At 43.2% G+C, this 21,852-nt stretch overlaps 1 protein-coding gene across 1 annotated transcript; it reads right to left on the reverse strand.

The window, feature by feature from the left end:
• Window positions 1-402: 402 nt before the first annotated feature.
• On the reverse strand, window positions 403-21,833 carry slc7a10b (solute carrier family 7 member 10b). The gene is given in 12 exon segments (XM_065471443.1): window positions 403-4,597; window positions 4,676-4,853; window positions 4,957-5,106; window positions 6,466-6,562; window positions 6,653-6,756; window positions 7,295-7,418; window positions 9,198-9,351; window positions 9,438-9,563; window positions 13,912-14,063; window positions 15,001-15,205; window positions 21,616-21,758; window positions 21,760-21,833. Coding segments are annotated over 12 exon segments (1,638 nt in total). The 3' UTR covers window positions 403-4,466.
• Between the last annotated feature and the right edge of the window lie 19 nt (window positions 21,834-21,852).

Below are 21,852 nucleotides of genomic sequence, written 5' to 3' on the forward strand. Positions count from 1 at the left end.
AGTATTACGTGCTCTACCGTCTCCTCGGGGACACCTTCAGTAGAGCAGAATCTATATTTATAGTTTTCATTTTAAATAAAAATAAAATTCAGCAAAAACAAAAGACCTCTGAGGTTAAGGAAAAAGCAATATATAATATTACAAAATATTACAAAAATTATACATTTAATCAATATATTTAACTTTTTTGTTGCTGCTGTTGATTTGCCCCTCTGCTCTCTATTCTGGAATTTTCTCTTGCGTTTTAATCTTATAAAATCAGATTTTTTCCCCCTCCCAGAATCGCTTTTAATCACCCGCCCCATAATATCTTGGCTCCACCCCCAGCAGCTGTGACGCATCCACAGCCGGCACAGCTCAGAAAGACAGACACCATCAGTCCAGGTCTGCCTCATTCTGCATTTATTTATAGTTATTTTCTCAAAGTGCAGTAACACACATCCAAGTTAACATCCAGTGTGATGATCCCACTGTAAACACTGAATGCTTTACAAGAAATTTACAACATGAAAATGTGTGTATCAATACAAGTGGAGACACCAGCTATAATTTCCAAAGTGAATACAGCTGGATTTTAGATTTTTTTTATTGTTGTCTGAACAGAATTAGGCCCCTCTACTGATATACTTCATTCCCTCTTTTTAAGTCCACCCTCAAAACTCACCTGTTTAAAATTGCTTATGTTTAAACCTCTGTATGCTTTTAACTTTTATCTGTTACTCTTATTATTGTGTATATTGTGTATTTGTTGTACAGTGTCCATGGGTGCTCTGAAAGGCGCTATTTTTAAATAAAATGTATTATTATTATTATTATTATATAGCCAATCTGAAGTTGGGTCTATGGTAAAACCGCCCTCAGCATCCTCTCTCTGTGACCGCAACAAACATGCTCCTGATGACTTCCTGTTTTAATCATTAGTTTCAAGTCTCATTCAATAAAAAATGATATTAATTTTGTAATTTCTAGTCCCTCTGTGACTTGTATTGATCTGTTGTGGCTCTTCATCATAACGGAGCGATATGGCGTCTGCATCACTGCAGAGGCTGCGTCAGTCTCTTGCTCTCCTCTTACTCAAGAACAACACACAAGATACTGCAATTTCTCATCAGCACAGAGCCCAGCCTGTCTGGATAACAACCATGGCCTCAGACTTGGAGGTGTGAATTCTCATCCCTGCTGCTTTATACTGCAAATCGCTATAACCTGAGGGATTAAAAATCATTTGGGATAACTATGACTCATTAAGTGCACAGTGTACTGGATTATACTAAATGGTGTAACAAAAAACACACGAATAAAAGTCTAAAAGGGCGCACATAGAAATGTTAAGGCTTTCTCTTACTGTTATTGTCCAACAGCACAGCTGCTTGAGAGCAAACACAGAAAAACACACAGTCATAAAAAGAAAGTACACTCTCTTTTAATTTTAGGGTAGACGTCATAAAAACTCAGCTGGTCCTTAGAAGGTTTTAAAATTAGGTCAGCTTCAGATGAACATTATTACACATCACACTGTGTCAGTATTTACTGAACAAATGAGGCCAAAACACAGAAGCAGTGTGTGAAAAAGTCCATTCTCACTGCTTCCATAGGAATTAAAAGGTGAGTTAATCAGATGCACCTGAGTAGATGATCCTAAGCCGGTGTAAGCACCTCTATAAGAGCTGAAATTGTGGCAGTTTGCTGGTTTGGAGGTGGAAACCCCCCCATCAAGATCTCCATCTCTGACTCTACAGGAGTCAGGGACAGCATCGCAGCGTGGCTCAGGTTTATGAAGCTGAAATTGAACAAACCTCAAGACAATGTCCTTTGGACAGACGAGACCTAAGTGGAGATATCTGTCCATAATTTACAAAACTAAACACCCCATCATCCCTCCATGGTGGTGGAGGGATGATGATCTGATTAGACCACAAACTCCTCTGTATACCAAAGTATTCTAGAGTCAGTGTGAGGCCGGGTGTCCCACAGCTGAAGCTTGGACCAAACTGGGTCATCAGCAGGACGATGATCCAAGCACAGCAGCAGAACGGCTGAAGAAGAAAAGCATTGAGCTGCTGCAATGGTCCAAAGTCCAGTCCTCAAAGAGCTGTGCATGAATTAATGCTGCAAACCTCAATGAGGCAAAGAAACCAAAACTCCTCCACAGTGATGTGAGAGACTGATAAGTCACACAGGAAATCATCACTGCAACTTATTACTGCTAAAGGAGCTTCTCGAAGCTGCTGAATGCGTGGGGCCCGTTTCTGCATGCTGCCTCATGCTGCTGACACAGTGTAATATGTTTAGAACCTGCTAAAGACCAGATGATTTTTTATGTCCTAATCCAGAAAACCTTAGAACTGAAAGAGGGTCTTGTTTACAGTTTCTTAGAATAACATGTTGCATAATAAGAAACAGCACAGAGCAGGAAATCGAAGAAAGTTGGTTTTGTACTGTTAGCAAAGGTGAGAAGCTTTGCTAACAGTACAGCTCCAACCTGACCAGCAGATGTGACTGCAAGAAGGGCCAATTCTGTCTCAGTAACATCCTGCATTAGCAACACTTTACATGCACAACATAAAGTGCCACAGCGTGTTAGACTGCTGTGGATTACACAAATCCTATGTCTGAATGCACTCACGGTCACAGCATCATGTAATTCATCCATGAGAGCAGCAGGTAACATGAGCACAACTAGTTTGTTAGCAACATTTTTTAAGCTTGAGTTTGCCCTCGGTCTTTTGGATGTGCCAGTGCTTTGTGCTCCGTCTGGTTTATTTACAGCAGGTTTCTTTTTATAGTGACACAGAAACAGTCAACAGGAGACCAAAGTAATTCTCACAATCTATGCAACAAACAAAGCAAAAAGGCACTCACAAATATATTAAAATCTCTAACAGTGAATCAGTTAATACACCACATTTTATACACATTTCACCAAATAAAGAGCTTTTCACACCAAGTCTGAAATTTTCACTAAACACCTACTCTGACATCTTGCACACAGTCTGTAATGTCATCCTTTCCTAACGTTACTTTTCTATTTATTTAAAAAAATAAAATCCGTAACTCATTCTGATTAACATGTAACAGTTTGGGGGCTGATGTGGTGGTTTAAAATTTGCCTTACACACACAAGCTCCATAGTTCAAGACCAGAAGGAGGAGCTACAAACCTACAGGATTAAGTTTATACCAATCCCAAACCTGGATTAATGGGGGGGCTGCAGCTTCACCAAATGGAAATATGCAGCTCCATCTGCTGTGGTGACTCCATGGGACAACGAGAAGGTGTTATTATTAATGTTGCAGCTCCATATTTACATTCAAGGACTCTTCTAGAGTAAAATAATCCTTTATTTTGTGCTCGGCCTTGGTGAAGCCCCACATTTCGTTCACTGTCTGAAACAAGACAGTAACTTTTTTCTGATTGGCTGCCCCTCAAAAAAACAGAAGGTTTGAACAGAAAGTGGGTGGAGTTTAGGTCTAAGATGGCCACATTAGGAATATCTGTGCTTGGTGACATCATACAGAGCCATGTGTGTGGCATTCCCAAATTTTGGTCATATTTCATATGAACGTCCAGCACAGTAGATGTATGACTACAAATAAGGAAAAGCAGAATCATTCCACTTTATTAGAGCAGCAAGGAAAAGAAATCTCCCCCAGGACTCAAACTGTGAGCAGCGAAATGATTAATGCCACTGCCAACGCCTCCTGCCTCCAAATGTGGATCATTTTCCCCATTTAAACATGTAAAATCTTCATTTTTAATGCATGGGAACTAATCAGCAGATACTAGATTGGTCTGAAGAAAAATTTTGTTCAGGCAAATGAAAATAAATGGGGCAAATATCCAAGACGACAGACAAAAAAACAAAATTTATCACAACAGCTATCTTTGACTTCAGCCTAAGTTCTAAATCTAGCCAAATCTAAAGCATCTAGCCTGCTGTTCCAGTATCACTTCTTAATTGGTGTATCTTAAAAGAGCCCCGTGACACACTGGTGGCATGGATGGATCTGAAAATGAGAAAGGAGTTGGCTGTTTTTAGTGACTTTAACAAACAATGTGCAAGTTTTGTTTTTCCTACAGTTTTCCAACTGTAGGAAAAACGTGGTGTGACTTGGTGTGAAAAGACCTGAAGGCACAATAAAATACCAGCAACATTCAGAGAGAGTCACTGTTCTGTCGTGTTACCAAAGGAGGAACAGATGGTTCACGGCGTGAAACTGTTGGCATTAGGTTGGTGTACTTGAAGACTTAGTAGAAAAGTAGATGGAGAGAAAAAATTGTACGTAGCCCACACAGAACAGCGGGCATTCCACTCGACTTTAGAAAAACAAAAATCAGAGTCTCAAAGGTTCAAAAATCAGACAGAAAGCTCCCATGACTGGAACAGGTGTCTGGACTTGTTTGATGATCAGTAAAAACAGGATAAAAAAAACCCCAGAAGATCTTTTTGTTTCCAGATAAAAGTTTTAAGAATTGACAGACACGCTTCCCCTGCCTGATGAGCGGTCAGTCCACTCTGGAGGACTGGCGAGCTCGATGGGGTCGAGCTGAGGAAAGACCACAAAACACAACCTCTGGCCCACATGTGTCGCCCTCTCTGCAGAAAGATAAAATCACAAGTTGTATTAAAACAAGTCAAATTAAACCCTACAAAGTAATTTCTTTAGAAACTCACCAATGAAGCTATAGATACACTTTGGTTTCTCTTTCCAATGCACACCCAGGAAGTAGACAGGTACACCTGTAAGCATGATGACTAGTCCAACACCGCAAACCACTGGCTCAGAGTAAAGACTGAATCCCAGCAGCACTGCCCAGAACATCAAGTAGCACACAGGAACCAGCAGGTTCACCTGTAGAAGGCAGCAAGTACATGGTGGGAAGTCAGTGAAACCTGATGAGTTGCAGAAATGAACAGTTAACAGGTAACAGATGGTAGAAGCCTGCTGGGTTCACCTTGATGGGTCGGTACAAGTTGGGTTTCTTCCAGCGGTAGTACAGCAGGCCTGCGATGGTAACACCGTATGACAGGTAGTTGATGAAGGAGACGTAGTTGATCAGATTGTGTGTCTCTCCAATGCAGAGTATGATGATGGTGGCAGTGCACTGTAACACAAGGTTAGACGTGACTGCGTGAACATGACTGAAGAAGAGTTTTTGAAAGTTTTTCCCGCACGCAGACTTTGGTTGGATGGGCCACTTTGGTAAATTAACACCCAGCAAAGTCAATCTGGTGACCAACTTTAACATTTTAAGTCTATATTTACTGTATGTCAGCTTAAACCAGGATGTGGCTTTATTCTGAGAGTTATAAGAAAAACAAGAAATCAGAAAAATAATAAGAAAAATTTGATAGTTTTCTTTTCGTTTACCTTTGTTTAGCTATTGTAACAGGTTCTCGTGCCATCTATGGACACTTGTTTTAGAAACCATGCCAAGTTTTTTCACAACACTGTGCCTCCCCAATTCAGCTCCTTTTGTCCCGGACAAACCCCCAAACTGGTTAAAGAAGGGAGTCCACTGTTAGGTCTAATTGTTGAATGTTGCCATTGTGTTTCTTAAATTTGTACAGTCTTAGTTCAAGCAGTAGGATCAAAGCCATTCCTTTGATCCTAACCACCTCTAACCACTCTGTGCTGAGGGAGGTTTTATTGCAGATACATCCTATCTGGAAGATCTGCTTCTTTTGATGTAAACTTCCTGCGTTTACGACCCTTTGGTCAGCAGGAGGTAACACACACACACACACACACACACACACACACACACACACACACACACACACACACACACACACACACACACACACACACACACACACATTCTTACCTACATACAGAAGTTCACACATATACATATAATGCCTTAGAACCATGTGGGCGTTGCTTTGCTGTGTTTTGTGTGAACTGTCTCTCAATAAAAGGCAGCGAGAGGAGGCCGGATTTGGGGTCATTTTCGTGCTGGACACAGATGAGGCCTCCCTTGCGCAAGTAATCGATCGAACGCTGTTGCCTTGTTTTTCTTTCATGATGAATAAGTCTCTAGAACTAGCGGGGTTTGTGGGAACAGACCCAACATCCACACAAGCAGTTTGTTTAAATTTAAAAAAAAAAAAAAGGTTTTAAAAACCTTTGGTACCAAACTTGGTCACTCTCCTGCAGACTGACACATCTGTATGTGGAAATCTATTTAACCGTAGCTGTAGGTTCTGGAGGAAAAGAAAATGATTATTTTTTTAAATATGCAAACACTTGATTTTGTTTGATTTTTTAAAAGCCATAAATCTGATACGCTGATAGCGCTGGGTTCAGGGTTAGAGGTAATGGGACTTAAAGCTCACAGAGTTAGGGAGAAATTTTATAAAAATACTTAAAAACAGCACTGTGCAGTTAAAAACAATTAAAATACTGTTTATGTGTAGAAAGCATAGAAACTGAGACTTCTGTAATATCAATGTGTACATACACAGACGAGCAGGGCGGGGATGGGCGTACATTTCTTATAGTGGATCATGGCCAGCAGGCTGGGGAGGTGACCTTCTCTAGCTCCCGAGAAGCACAACCTGTTGATAGGAAAACCAGACCAAACTTAGCAGCTGCTTCAGAGCTGGGTCATTATTCAAAACCACAGAAAAACAGGAAGTCCGGCTCACCTGGAAGACGTGAACAGGTAGCCGTTGATTCCTCCAAAGGTAGACAGAGCCACAGAGATCGGCATGATGACGGAGAACATTCCCAGCAGCTTCTCACCAAACGTCTGGAGAGCAGAACAACAGAAAGATTGACCGACACGCTCAGACAACCAAACTTTCTTTTTCATCGGAACGTTGGGATATGAAGACACTTTTTGTTGAGTTTTGTTTTCTTGACTCCCATTTGAGTCCTCTCCACAACCAAAGCTTAACACTGATTGGTTACTGATTGCATGTATACATGTAAAGGTTTTACAATGTGTTGTGGGAGGGTTTTCAGTCTGTGCGTGCATATTTGACTACTTTGTCAATCCTAAATGTTAATGTATTTTATAGGGTATTGAGTACTGTGGTGGTCTCTCCAACACTGGGGGATATAACTCAGCTGCATAACCAGCACAACATGTCAATAGTGGTTAACTTTACCTGGTTCATCAGGCTACATCTCCAAATGCAGGCTTTGTCTGTCTTTGTGTTACACTTGACTGCTCCCTTTCTACCTTTCCCCTCGAAACATAATTTAAAAAGCAGTTTGGTTGCATGAACACGTCATTTTCAGCAGACAGGGTTGGACATCGAGACCATGATTTCCATGTTACTCACTACGGCCACAGCATTGGATGACAGCAGCTCTTCGGGCGACATGGAGGAGAAGTAGGCGATGTTGGTGAGCGTGTACACAAAGGTCACCAATGGGATGGAGATGTAGATGGCACGAGGTAGATTCCTGACCGAGGTCACGCACCATGCACAAACGACATAGTCCAAGCCAAAACATTTACAACCACATGTGAAGTTGAAGGATGAGCTTTTCAAACAGGAAGGTCTGGTGGTCAGCTCACTGAAACAAGTGAGCTGACCACCAGACAGCAGACTCCTATCAAAGTGGAAATATTCTGCTTATTTTCTGTCATATATGGCACGTCCCTGTGGTGCATGTTTGGAATACTTTAATAATCCCCAAGGAAATTATGTCGTTGCTCCAAGACATTAACAGTAACAGACTTAACTAATTAAATAATGCAATACTTTACAAAGTTTACAGATTTAAGAAAAAGCACTAATATAGTTTAACTCTAACCTGTGAAACTTTTACTGTAGAGCATGAAATTAAAGTTTTAGATCAATGTCTGCACAGGAAGTCCCTGTGAGCCAGAATCTCAGGCTTCAGAGTTTTTTTTTTTTACTCCTAGCTCTGTATGATGTCACGGAGAGGGGATGTCCCTAATTTGATCATCTCAGGCAAAGAGCCCCACCCACTTCTCTTCCAATTTTCCATCAACCAATCAGAAGAAAGTTGATTTAAAAGGGGAGGAGCTAAAACGTCTTGTTTCAGACAGAGGATGAACTGAGGGTCTGCAACACAGCCCAGTATGAGATAGAGGAGGATTATTTTGAACTGTGACTCATGCAAAGCTCCTCTAGCAGAGTCCAAGAATGAAAACATGGAGCTGGAAATGAGCAGAAAGGATCCACTTTAAAGGAAGTTGCATACATTTATATTTTACTCACATATTTGGTAACACTTTATAATAACCATCAGTAATAAATGGCAACCTGACAGTTAACTAAACTGTAGTACTGTTCCAAACAGTGGAAAAATCATAAAATAATAAATAGTTGAATGATTATTTTACATGAAAACTGCTGCAGCCTCACAGGCCTTCAGCATCAATCCTGTGTGTAATACATTACTTTTTTGAGTAACTCCAACAGTGAAGAGCCGAGGGGCAACAAAAGGAAACAGAAGTCCCTCTGACTCATCAATGTACACCAGCTGTATGGTTTCCGATCCATTTACCTATTACTGAACATAAAAGTTAATTAACTAGAAATTTTCCATTTATTAACCCTGTGAGGTCTCAGTCATCATCAGTGATGACCTTAAGCCTCATTCTTTCCTACTAGATGTCATTTTTCAGTTGTTCTTGTGTGTCTTAGCAAACAGAAAGCAATAAATAAAGAAATAAAGAGAAACGTGAACCTGTAAGCCTCACAGCCGGTTTTTATAAAGTGTTACCACGTCTTATTTAACACGGTCGTGGTGAATAAAATCAGAGAAATAATGAGGATCATGGAGCATCACTCTGCTGAAAAAAGAAAGATGTAGCAGCCAAAAACAAACATTAAAGGAAGTATTAGACATCATTTGGTTTGTTTGAGTAAAACGATGATTGACGCAGGATTACAAAAGTGCAAGATTAGTTTTTAGATCATTTTTGGGTCTCAGCAGTTGTCAATTAATCTGCAGAACAAAGAAAAATATTGCAGCACATTAACGATCTCATTTGCTAATTAGGACCTTTTGATGAGTTGGTGGTGATCTGGTTACTGTAAGCAGGCTAGTTTCTCACTTTCCAGTCTCCTTGATTTTCCTTGATGTCTGACGTTTCCTTTAAAGTTTAATTTGGATGAAGTTCTCGTGTTTGGGCACTTACATATCTTCAGAACGTTCCCAATAATTTGTGAAAGCAAAACCACGGTGATGAGAAGTGTGAATATTCACCGTCTGGGTTCGACCACCTCCTCTGTCACATAGTTGAGGAAGTTCCAGCCGCTGAAGGCGAAGGACGCCTGCAGGAAGGCGAGCGCGATCTGCCCAACCGACGGCGTCCTCTCCAGAGAGAAGGCCACCTGAGGCGTCAGCGCCTCGTAGTTTCCTGGTGGTTACATGAGACATCAGAGCTTTTAGCTTTACTTCAGGAAGTGGAAAAGCGTCAGATCTGTTGAGGGCTGGCAGATTTACCATTGAAGATCTGGACCAGACCAACTACAATGATGAGGCCCAACGCCATCAGCTTCCCCACCGTGAAGACGTCCTGGATCCTGGTGGCCATGCGGACGCTGGAGCAGTTCACCCAGGTCAGCAGCACTGAGCCGAGCACAGAACCTCGTTAACGACACACTCGGGAGGACAGAGAGTGCTCAGAACATCTCTACAGGATAAAGGTCAAACTTGGTACGTCTCCATTAAAGATCAAAAACTATCAGCCCATTCTGAGGGGGGGGGGTTATTACTGCAGAAAGCTCGCCTCAGGAAATAAACGCTTAGGATTTGTTATTTTCTTTCTGCACAGCAAAATAACCTCCACACATTAATGAGACTTTTAAATGAACCACCAGTAAGCAGTAACGTGTCTCCAAACTCAATCCTTCTGGGCTCAGGTGCTCCTGTTAACAGCTGCATGCTGGAGGTCACCGCTCTGTGGAGTCACGTCTGGGCTGGAAGTTAAAGAATAATGAAGGAAAAAAGTTGAAAAGTTTAAAATTTAAGCCCTCCTTCACATTTTCCAAAGCCCTCTAGTGGGCCCTCGGGGCTTATGTTTGACAGCCCTGATCTGGGGGGAAGGAAAACTCTGATTTCTTTGAGAGTCAAGCAAAAGGCTATGGAAGTAAATCCAGACAGAAACATCTGGAGTGGAAACTCTAAGCTGCCATCACTGAGCGAAATGGATTCCATTAGCGATGGCCTTTCCTCCTTGTTGGCGGGGCAAGGAGGAAAGGCCTCCTGGAGTAAGACCTGTCTGGGTAAGAGGACAACACAGGTTTGGATCACCAGTCCCCGTCTGACTGGGACTGAGCTGGACATCACTGGAGACTGACCAAAGGTTGCTGGTCTGGACTGAGATCAACACGTTAAGCCGGTGGAGTGCTCCTTTAATAAGATCAGCAGCAGTATCTGGTCTCCATCCTGCGGTCCCAGTGCGGGTGCTCTCGCCGGCAGTGGGCGGCAGCAGCCGGTTACCCTGGGAGGCAGGAATGTGGGAAAAGGCTGAGTGAGAGAGGGCGTGATTGTTTCACCTCGTCTATCACTGTCAGCGGCTTTCCCCGGCTCGCTCTCATGGTGGCCTCGCTCTCCGGCACAAAGGCAGGCTGTCAGCCACACAAAACAAACCACTTCCGTTGCGAAGGGCGAACAAAACCGTCTGGGTGCCCCTCGGCCACCCTCCGAGGAGGCCGGGTCGAGCTCACGTTTCAGGATCCCGTTCCAAGAACGAGTGTGAAGGAGGGCGTCAGGAGTCCAGCTGTCTCACTTCAGATTCCAGCTCAGACGTTATTTACTCATTGATCAGGCATTTGCAGCCGCCCGAGGGGTCGTGACCTCTGCTCGGGCTCTTCTGTCGTCCTCACTGACTGTCCTTAAACTTCTAATGACACTCGCTATCTTTGAATCAATTTTTGATAAACACAGCTGAATTTTTCAAGTCACACCCTGTTTTTAAGATTTTTTCTCAGATCTAAGAGTTTTTATTTTACCCCACTGGATTAGTGAACTTAAAGAGTTTTTATAGCCAGCCTTTCCAGTCACTCCATAGTGTAGTAGCTTACACATTTACCTAACAAGCCAAGGTCATCAGTCCAAACGAATGAATCCACCTCCAAAGATGGACTGCCATCTATTAGATTCCTGTTGTTATGTGCTGGAGTACAAATGTATATAAAAACTGGCAAGTGTTAAAAAAAAGCTGCAGTTCCTCTGACGTCCAAAGTTCAAACTACAGCAGAAAAACAAATGTTTGCAGCCTGATACAAACACAGTTTTGCTCTCTATAGATAGACTTCGCTCAGCTAACTGGAGCATCTGTGCTGTTGTCACTTCTACCTCCATAAAACACACACGGTGACCAAAATTTCCACACTGAGGTTTCATGACTGGACCTCCCAAACCCAATCACGTGTGACTTTAAGTTGGCAAAGTGCACTTTTATACACGGTTTATATATACATGAAACCGCCATGATTTGAACTGTGTAACAGAAATGCTGGACAGCCGTGAGAGGGCAGAAAATCTGCAGAGCCGAAGAGCAGAGAAAGCAGCCAGGTCACTTTTCTCGCCGTCTTTCTTCTCATTCTTTACACAGAGCTCACTTCATGTGTGAACAACTGAGTTTAACAGCATGAAAGCCTTCAACGAGGGTTTGTTCAAAAGTGTGTGCCATTATGCTCATTTCTACCATTCACTGCACTTTGTCGCTCTCTATGAAGGCAGACTTTTGACTCTGCTTTGGAGTGTAGCCTTTCAGAGCAGCTATAAACACTCAGCTTTGTGCAAACTGTTTGCTTTCAAGCAGAATGTGAAACAAACATCCCTCTGCTGCTGCTTCTTCAGTTCATTCACACCCTGAGCACCAAACCGCTCTATAGAAACTGTAAACTGCTGAAGCCACACACATGACGCTGAATAATGGACACACTGACAGACAAAACACGGATAATCTTTGATTCGGAGGGTTTTAATGATTTTAGCTCATCTCATCTCCTGGTCCTGCTCTTCTTCCTCCTCCAGGATTCCAATGCATTTTTTATTAGAAGCATTTTAACACACTTTACTCTCCTCCGACATTCAAGTAATGCTGCATCACTGCTCTCTGGAGCACAGAGGGAAGATGAGGACACAGCGAGCAGCACAGCAGACTCACAAGCCGCAGTCTGCAGCTCCATGACGTTATTCTCCACGCTGCATCACACCGAACATGTGATTTTTTTTTTTATTAAAGGCTTTTTTTACACAGAATTTCTGCCTTATTCATTCTTCCCGTTGACCACTCCAGACAAAATCCCCCAAATCTGGAAACACATTCAAGCTCTGTTAAAAAGAGCAACCAGTATGTTTCTGATCAGCACAACTGTTTCTAAAGATGAATGCTGAGCAGCAGTATCATGGGATACAGCTGAGGTCAGAGGTTTCCATCCGCTCATCACAGGCTTGAACCTCACAGTCATTTTGGGCTTTTAATGATTTCTTTGAACGGTTCTTCTTCCAGGATGGACTGTTTTAAAAAAACTTAAAAACAAGATCTGGGTGCAAAAGTCTGAATTCATTTTGATTGGACACAAGTGTTTATACAGACATGTTTACACTTACATGCTGAAAGCTTCTGATAAATGATGTTGGAGGTTCTATGATGTCTTTAAACTTGGCCGAGGCCTGTTAACTTCTCATTAGTGATCATGGTTAATTACAACTGACAGATTCTCTCTGCAGCATAAAAAGGATTTGTTTGACAGCACTCACTGGATTGACCAATACTGGGAACAATGGGAAAGTCCAGCCATCTCAGTGAAGATCTGAAAAGCAGAACTGCAGATTTACACAAGTTGGGAAAGTCTCTCTGAGCCGTTTCTGAACAAGGATCCAAGATCACACAAGTACAAGTTACTCAGATCTGTCCCCACTGAGGTCTGGGAGAAGACCCAGACTGTCCCCCTCAGATGAGAGGAAACTGGTTAGGATGTTCAGGAACATAGCCTGCCATTGGACTAGAATCTGCTGGAACACCAGTGTCACTTCCACAGTGAAGCCAGTCTCACATCTCCATGGACTGACCAAGAAAGAAGCTCCTGCTCCAAAATCAACGAGCTCAACTGAAATTTGCAGCTGCCCACGTGAACGAGCCAAACGGCCTCTGGAGAAAAGTTTGATGGTCAGACGAGACAAAGATGGAGCTGATTGGAGGAGCAAAGGTGAGGCTTTCAACCCTGAGAACACTGCAGCTGTGAAGCATGGTGGTGGTAGTATCACGCTCTGGGCTGTTTCACTGCCAGTGATTCTGGTACATTAGACAAAGTGGATGGAATAAAGAAGGAGGACTACCTCCGCAATCTTCAACTTCTCCAACCAACAGCTAGACGGGTGAAACTTGGACACAGTCGTGGGTTCCAACAGGACAATGATCCCAAACACTGGATTTGGATGAACCAAGTTAGCATTAAGGTTATGGAATGGGCCTCCCAAAGCCTCGACCTCAACGCTGCTGAAAATTTGTGGTATAAGCTTAAAAGCTGAGTCTGTGACAGGAAACCAAACAATATAAATGAACTCTACTGACTTTTCCAAGAGCGGTCAAATATAAACCAGAATTATACCAGAAGCCTGTTGATGGATACCAAAAGGATCTTGGTTGAGGTACAACAAATATTAATGGAGGTGTATGTATATTCTGATACGCCACGAAAATCTGCCATTTCAATCAAACAGTCTGAAGGCACCTTTTAGAAAAAGTTTCTGGGACAACAAATTTGGTTGGAAATGTGTTTCATCACTATAGCATCCGAGGTGTTGCCTGTTATATACATCCCGATTCGTACTGCATCTCCTGTGGGCCTGAAGGATCGACCTTATAAGTTTTCCACAGAAGACAAAATAATGAAGCAATTCTTCTGACTTGATGAACTGGCGTCACACTGATCAAAGTATGTTTGATAAAGTTATCACTCACGGAGACAGGTGGCAGACAGCATCCGTGTCGCCATGTACGGTGGAACGCAGTTTGGGAAGACCGGCTGTAGGACGTAGCTGGAGAAGGTAAGTGCGATGACGGCCAGCGTGGTCGGATACATGATGAGGACGGCGCTCCACAACAGGAGGAATCTGGAAGAGAGAAGGAGCTTCAGTGACAAACACAGATTCAGAAACTCTCCATAACTCAGCAGGACACCAAAACACGAGGCAAAGCCCTCGCCGTGGATTTCACTGGTGAATATAAAAAAGACCACGTCCAGTGTGAGTGCAGCTAAAGAACCTCTAGACTTCTGGAGTCTTCATGGCACTCGTAAGACAGTCCAGAATAACCGGGCTCTGTGGCCCAAACTGTTTCCTTTTGTTCGTCATGTCTTTGACAGAAGGACTGAAACGGGTTTCTATTGCAGTGAAATATCTTTCTGTATCATGAACCACTTTAGGGCATCCTCCAGTTTGATTTGAGGTGTGAAGCGAGCAGCAGCACCAGCGTCCTGATGGCATCACCTTCATCCACCACAACGAGACGCTTCTGCTACACACATTCGAGTTATTGAGTCTGCGTCCTTCCAACGAAATGTCGTAACTAGAAAAATTTACATGAACAACAACTCAGAAAGTTTTTGGTACACAACCTGCCTGTATGACGGCAGAACATGTAAGTGTTCGGTTGATGGTAAGAACCTGCTGGTAAGCTGTGCTAATTCATGTCTTCCATATCTGTCTCCATGTGTAGTATGAAGCTACACCCTTTACCTGTCCATGTAGACTGACCTACATTGGTCAAAAAAGTTATTTACTGGCATTAACCCTGATAAGAAGTCATATTTATTTATTGTACAGTGCTGTGGCAAAGAGTTTGCTCCTTTCCTCTTTTATGTTATTTCCACATTTGAACTTAAAAGCACTTATAGCTGTCTCAGGTTACGCCACAGTTTGTGAAAAAGTGCAGTCATACCAGTGACGAGCAACAGCGCACAGCTCAGAGAGAAAAGCCCCTGACATTTAGATTTTCATCATCCTAATCCTAATTCAGCGATGAGTACTGGACACACAAAGGGTCACTCACCCCGTCAGACCTCCAAATATCTCTGTGACATAGGAGTAGTCGCCTCCAGATTTGGGAATGGTGACGCCCAGTTCAGCATAGCAGAGGGAACCCAACGCAGCGATGCAGCCTCCCAGCACCCAGACCACTAAAGCCACTCCCACCGAGCCCGAGTGCTCCAGGACACCCTTAGGAGAGATGAAGATCCCGGAGCCGATGATGTTTCCTATCAGACACATTTAACAGGAGTCGAGATCTTTAATATCTTGTATATTGAATAACCCAGGTCATATGAGGTATGTGTCACTTCAGGGTGCTTTGTTGGTGAGCTGTTATGGTTGCCATGGTTTCCATTAGTTTTTTAATCATTCCTTGTGTTTTCTTACTTCCCATGCCTTTTTTCTTGTCCTGTCTATGTCATCATGTTTCATGTTAGTCTTCTGGTTACTTCCTGGTTTACTTTGTTAGTTTTTTTCCTTGTGTGTCTTTTATGGTTTTATTTCCTGGTTTTGTTAGGCCTGTGATAGATGGGTGACCTGTCCGGTGTGTGAGCCCTCCCACCTTGCCCTGGGACACCTGAATTTGATAACCAGAAGATGGATGGATGGATGGATGGATGGATGGATGGATGGATGGATAATGTCTCATATTGTCAAACGCCTCGACTCCTCTCTCTTCATCTCTGTTTTTTGTTGTTGTTGTTGTTTTGGGCGGGGGACACATTGTACATTCATTTGTATTCATGTATTCTGGTGACACAGACATGAGGATCAGGGGTTAGTGTGCCTGTCTGCAAGTCAGGTAGAAGGCACTGATTGACTTTGCAGGGGACGCCCAAAGCATCAACTCTAAGGAAGGATGAAGAGCCTCAAGCTTTATGAGATACATTCAGGAGAATTTTGCTTTTGCTTGCTATCAGTCCAGAAATCTGTCAAATACTAAAAAAGAGTAAATGAGACCCAGAAAACAATGCAAAGAATGAAGCTGGAGGTAGAGACCCCACAGGGTCCTGATTGTTCTCTTATTGGTCACATAGCACCATCCTTCTTGCACGTGCTTTTCACATGTGACTTCTTTGTCAGAGAACATCCTGAACATTTCTACTGCTCCAAAGTCCAAACTGGTCCCCTCTGAGTTTATATAGAGGACATTAAAACACAAAGAGCTCCAACAGAGTGAGTTAGAGAAGGACATAAAGGCCATAACTCAGGATGGGAACAATTCCTCCTCCCCAGAGCCTCAGTATGCAGCGTGGAGTACCAGTAGATCCGACACATTCAGTCTACAGCACTACCAGTAGCGTGGCAGAAGGCAGCCAAGTGGCACACACAGCCATTACATAACCAGACATAAATTATCCACTCCAGTCTGCAGAGGTGGGAAGTGACCGACTCACCTTCTGCAGCAGCTCATTCCTGCAGCTTCCCCTCTGAAACATGTCAGTGTTGAAGGAATTAAAAGGTCAAGAAAAAAGATTCGAGTTTGTTTTAATCTACAGAAACATGACTTCAGATGCAGAGCTTCCTGCAGCGTGCAGAGCAGCCAGTTTGTTCCCTCCGTCTCTCTGTGAATGGAAAGGTGTTTCAGCATTCTGCACACAAAACCTTTCTCTCGTTCTGGAGGGAAAAAACATAAAGCCAAGTGTGGATGAGGTCCAGTTAGCCAAGACCTGCACCAACATCCACGGAGGCAGCAGGTTAGCAGCCTGGGGTTCAATGCCTTCGCAATACTTTGGAGCACTCCATTTACTAGATAATAAAACCACTGTAGGTCGGCCGTAACAGCTGGAATCCTCATTACACACCGGAAAACTGAACTGAACTGATCACTTGTGGTGAAAAAGAAATGAAAGACACCTGCTTTAAACCACAGAAATGTTTTGTTCTGTGCAGAGTGTCAGCCTATTACAGCAGCTTTTTTAAAAAAAAAAAATGTGTTTAAGCCTATAAAACACATGTTAGTTACTGATTGTGTTTTTACCCTGAGGTGAAACCATTTTTGTTTTTTACAAGTCGACCCTTGTTTTTCTTTTTCTTCTTGTCATTAAACACAAGACAACAGAGAATCTTCTCCAGTTCAGCTGCCTGGAGCAGAGTCCGTAATCCTGAAGAGCTACAGAGGAGGCGAGTAGGTTTTCAGAGCTGCAGCTCAGCGACAAGCTGGGAGAAGGAAATACAAATGTCTCTCCGGCTTTCATCATGTGGAATGTGAGCTTCTTGGATAATAATATGGATGAGCTCGGTGAACTGATAGAGACTCATCATGAGTGTAGTTTGATGTGTTTCATGGAGACATGGCTGCACTCACACCTCACAGACACAGTGTGGGTACCAGGCCTTTGGACTTTTTGGGTGGACAGGGACGTTAATCCAAGTGGTAAGAAGGAATGCTGAGGAACTGGAATAACAGCATGAACCCGGACACGTTACCATGAAGGAACATTGAGGAGACCGTTGTTGTGATTTGGCGTTGTATATAAAAATATAAAATAAAAATCGATTTGAACGTTACTGCTGCTCGGATGTTAAACTTCGGGCTAATGCATCCATATTGTTTGATGAGGGAATTTTCCCCCCATCACTGCTGTAAGAATCCAGCTTGAATCAAAACACTGCTTAGATTCCTCCATAGACATACATCTGAATACTTCCTCTAACATCTGTTTCTGCTGCCACAAGGACAGATGAGGAAAATCTTTCCCTGCATCATAAAGATCCTTATTATAGTTTTTTCTTGGTGACTTGTTAAAGATTTATTTCATTTCTATTAAATTCTGCTTCTTCTTTTGTGGAGTTTTTACCTTATTGAGCTATTTTATTTTTATTTAAGCTATATTGTTAGAAGGCATTTTGTGCCTGCTAGTAGACCACAATTTTAAAATAACCCATCATGATAACTTAGAGTAACTCTTGTAAGATAGCAAATAGAAAAGGAGACTTTCAGGACTGTGAATGACTCCAGATCTCATGACTGATTCTTGTCTTTCTTCCTTGGTCAGATCATCTGCCACCATAGTTTGTGCTTACATTCCTATGCTGATGATACACCTCTTTATCTCAGTGCCAAACCCTCCACTCAGCTCCTCCCACAATCACTTGCAACTGTCTGCATGAAATCAAAACATGGATGTCATCTAACCTACTCAAACTCAACAGAAATAAAACACAGCCCCAAAGTCCGACTCCAGCAGACTAAAAATCTTCTCATTGACATGAACCCCCGAGGTTTGCAATCTGGGTGTCGTTCTGGACTCTACGCTTTCACATCATATCTGTCACCAAAGCAACTTTTTTACACCTTTCGATTTTGGCCATTACTCATTGATTCTGTAGCAGAGACTCTCCTCCGTGCCTCTGTCACCACCTCGATTATTACAATGAAGTTCTGTTAGTGATTTCCAGCTCCAGTATGTCCAGAACTTATATGCCAGGCTTCTAACTCACTCTGACCTCTGGGAACATATCACCCCCACCCTCAAAGCTCCACTAGCAAATCCGTTAATGCTCTGGCCCCTCATTACCTACTAGGGAATACCTGCTACTCCATGCTGCTAAGCCATGGGCCTACTTTCTGTCCCTCACAAGAGAAAGATCATTTATCCCTATACATCCTAAATGACGTTAATGGGAGTGTAAAATATAGCACAGGTATGTATGGTTGGGTTTATGCACAAAAACAAAATCAGTTAGTCTGTTGGTTTGAAAACAGAAAAAACAACAAAATCCTGTGTTAAAGTCCACTGTTCTGTCGACGTATACATCAACCACAGCCTCCTCCCTGCATTGATTCACTGGCATCACCTCACTTCACTGTTTTGCTCCTCTGTGCTATCTAAAGCCACCATGGCGGTCCTCTTGAACCTGGCTCCAGCAGTGAGTCAGTCCCCACAGACTCATGTAAAAACTTCACATTTTACAGCACATTTACAGTGATTTTATGTTATTTTACATTTGACATGTAAAATCACAATCTATTTATGTAAATTTAATGATATTCTAAAAAAACAGAAAAAAACTGTAAAACACACAGTAAAATACTTTTATATTACAATTTAAAAAAAAAAATTTACAGTGCAGAAATAAACACGTTTACAGCCAAGAGACTCTCCAGAGAGTCCTGGGTCTGCTCTGGAACTCATGTCAGAAGCACCTCACCATGAGGCCTCCAGGTGCCATTCTGAACAGACGCTGAACCACCCATCAGCGTAACTTTGTGCTGAACATTGGTGGGGTCAAGATCTGTGTCCAAATAAATAAACAACCTATTTATGCAAGATAATTCATAACTTTATTGGGGGGGGGGGGGGGGGGGGGGTTATATTGGTTGGGTCTGATTATTGAGGGGGCCATAACCCTCCTAACCCCCTGGAAATTACGCCCCTGGAACCACTGCAACTGGTTTCTTTCAGCGTGGGCAGTTCCTCGCTCTTCATCCCTAAAGGAGAGCCCAGAAACCTTGGAGAGGAGGCTCATTTCCATTACTCGTATCTGTGATGTCATTCTCACAGTCACCACTCAGAGTTTGTGAGTGTAGACCAGGGGTGGGCAATTCCAGGCCCCGAGGGCCGGTGTCCCTACAGGTTTTAGATGTGTCCTTGAACCAACACAGCTGATTTAAATGGCTAAATTAGCTCCTCAACATGTCCTGAAGTTCTCCAGAGGCCTGGTAATGAACTTATCATGTGATTCAGGTGTGTTGACCCAAGGTGAGATCTAAAACCTGCAGGACACCGACCCTCGGGACCTGGAATTGCCCACCCCAGGTGTAGCATTGGCTCCCTGTGTGTTTCAGGATCGATTTTAAAGTTCTTTTATTGGTTTTTAAATGTCTTAATGGTCTTGGGCCTTCTTATCTTTCAGATCTGCTTTTACCATATGAACCCTCACGGACCCTGAGGTCCTCTGGTACTGGCCTTTTGATTGTCCCTAAAGTCAGGACACATACTCACGGAGAGGCAGCTTTTCAGTGGTATGGTCCTCGACTGTGGAACAGCCTGCCGGAGGAGCTCAGGGCCGCAGAGAACGTACATGTTTTTAAAAACAGGCTCACGACCCACCTTTTTAATTTAGCTTTTAACTAACGCTTATTTATTTTATGCTTGTTTATTCTATCCTGTTATTCTATTTATATTATTAATTTAGTTTTACCTAATATCTATTGATTGTATTCTTATTCATTTTTTATCTTCTTACTCTGTTTATACTTATATTTAGATTGTATCCCACTCTTATTTATTTTATCTTTTTATCCTGTTTATATTCTTATTAGGTCATATCTCCGGTGTTTCCTCGGAGGGGGCTCTCTGCACCGGGGCTGTGATCGACCGTGGCTGCTGGGGCTCTGTGGATCCTCTCAGCCTGGCTGGGGGGCTTCTTTGCCTTCCTCCTGCTGTGTGCCCAGCCTGGAGGCTGCGGTCTGTGACCGGCTCCCGGTGCAGACAGCTCCCTGTGATAGTGTTTCCTCACTTGGCTAATACGTACCCAGCCCAATTTTACTCTTTAAGTGTGTGTGTGTGTGTGTGTGTGTGTGTGGGGGGGGGGGGGGGGGGGGGGGGGGAGAGAGAATGTGTGTATCCATGACCGTTTCTGTTAATGAGAGTGTGGGGAATGAGTGGGAGGGTGGGGTGGGGTGGGCTGCTTTTAACCATGTAAAGCACTTTGTGCTACAGTTTGTTTTGTATGAAAAGTGCTTTATAAATAAAGATTGATTGATTGATTGATAGACTTAGGTAAGAATGCAGATCGACACCTTTGCTTTCAGACTAAGCTCTCTCATCATCACAGCACACCGTCAATGATCTTGAGGCCACCATAGTGCGCAGCATCCACTTCTTGGCTGTGTCCAACATTCTGTGGATAAAACTTTTGTACAGAAACTTCAGGCTGTAAACAAGTTTATTTCTCTGCGTGTAAAGCTGGACAGTTTAACATGAGAGTATCTGCCTCAAGTGGACATTAGAGGAACTGCACTTTTTGGCACTTCAGCACCAGGCTCGGTCCCTGAAGGGTTCTGTCTCCCAGTGCTGAAGGAAACCTACAGCCATGTATGAGGCTCAGTACAATATAAAAGTTCCTCCTTGTGTCTGTGTGCCAAGGAGAAAAACACAGTTTATACTTTTTTGTTTTTTAAAAAAAATACTCATTTAGCTTAGCTAAACTCTTTGCGCACCACAAGCAGTTTGGATTTTGATTGGCTCACTGCAAACATGCCCAGTATCAAACGGAGGAACAATAAGAGCCCGTTTGAAGCTGACAGTAGTTTTAAGTCAGACTTGAGCTCCTGCAGGCCTCCCCCCTCCATCCACCCTGGATGGTGCTCCTCTTTAAAGTTCCCGGCTTCTCCTTCTGCTCCAGCAGACAATGATCTTCTGCTTCACCACCAGCCTGCTCCTGGACTTCATGTATTTCAGCCACGTAAGCACTACAACTCAGTTTGATGTGAACCCACAACAAATATGGACTCCCTCATTTTTTTACCCCCACAAGCTGTGAGTTTCCTGTGCAGCTTTCAGCTTATTGATAAGCCACAGAGGAGCTGGTTCATTTCAGCACAGCTCTGATAAAGAACGAGTTTTTATGTAAAGTTCTGCAGCACTAAATCAAAAGAAGAAGGAATCTCCTTGTTTTTCAGCCTCACCTATGATGATGGTGCAGGCGCTCAGCAGCCCGATCTCCTTCTTCAGAGTCACTCTGTCGGGGATCTTCTTCTTCTTCTTCCTGCCGTGCGTCCCGGTGCCGTGCGGCCGGGAGCAGATGCTGCCGCTGTTCTGTCCATCCATGTCCGCCTACCCGGGTCCGGTCCGATCCTCCCAGTCCCAGTACTCCCAGTGCTCCTGTCCTCTCCTCACTCCGCATTCATGCAGACTGAATGGGC

Source organism: Pelmatolapia mariae, linkage group LG7 (assembly GCF_036321145.2).
Source record: "Pelmatolapia mariae isolate MD_Pm_ZW linkage group LG7, Pm_UMD_F_2, whole genome shotgun sequence".
NCBI classification, from domain to species: domain Eukaryota; kingdom Metazoa; phylum Chordata; class Actinopteri; order Cichliformes; family Cichlidae; genus Pelmatolapia; species Pelmatolapia mariae.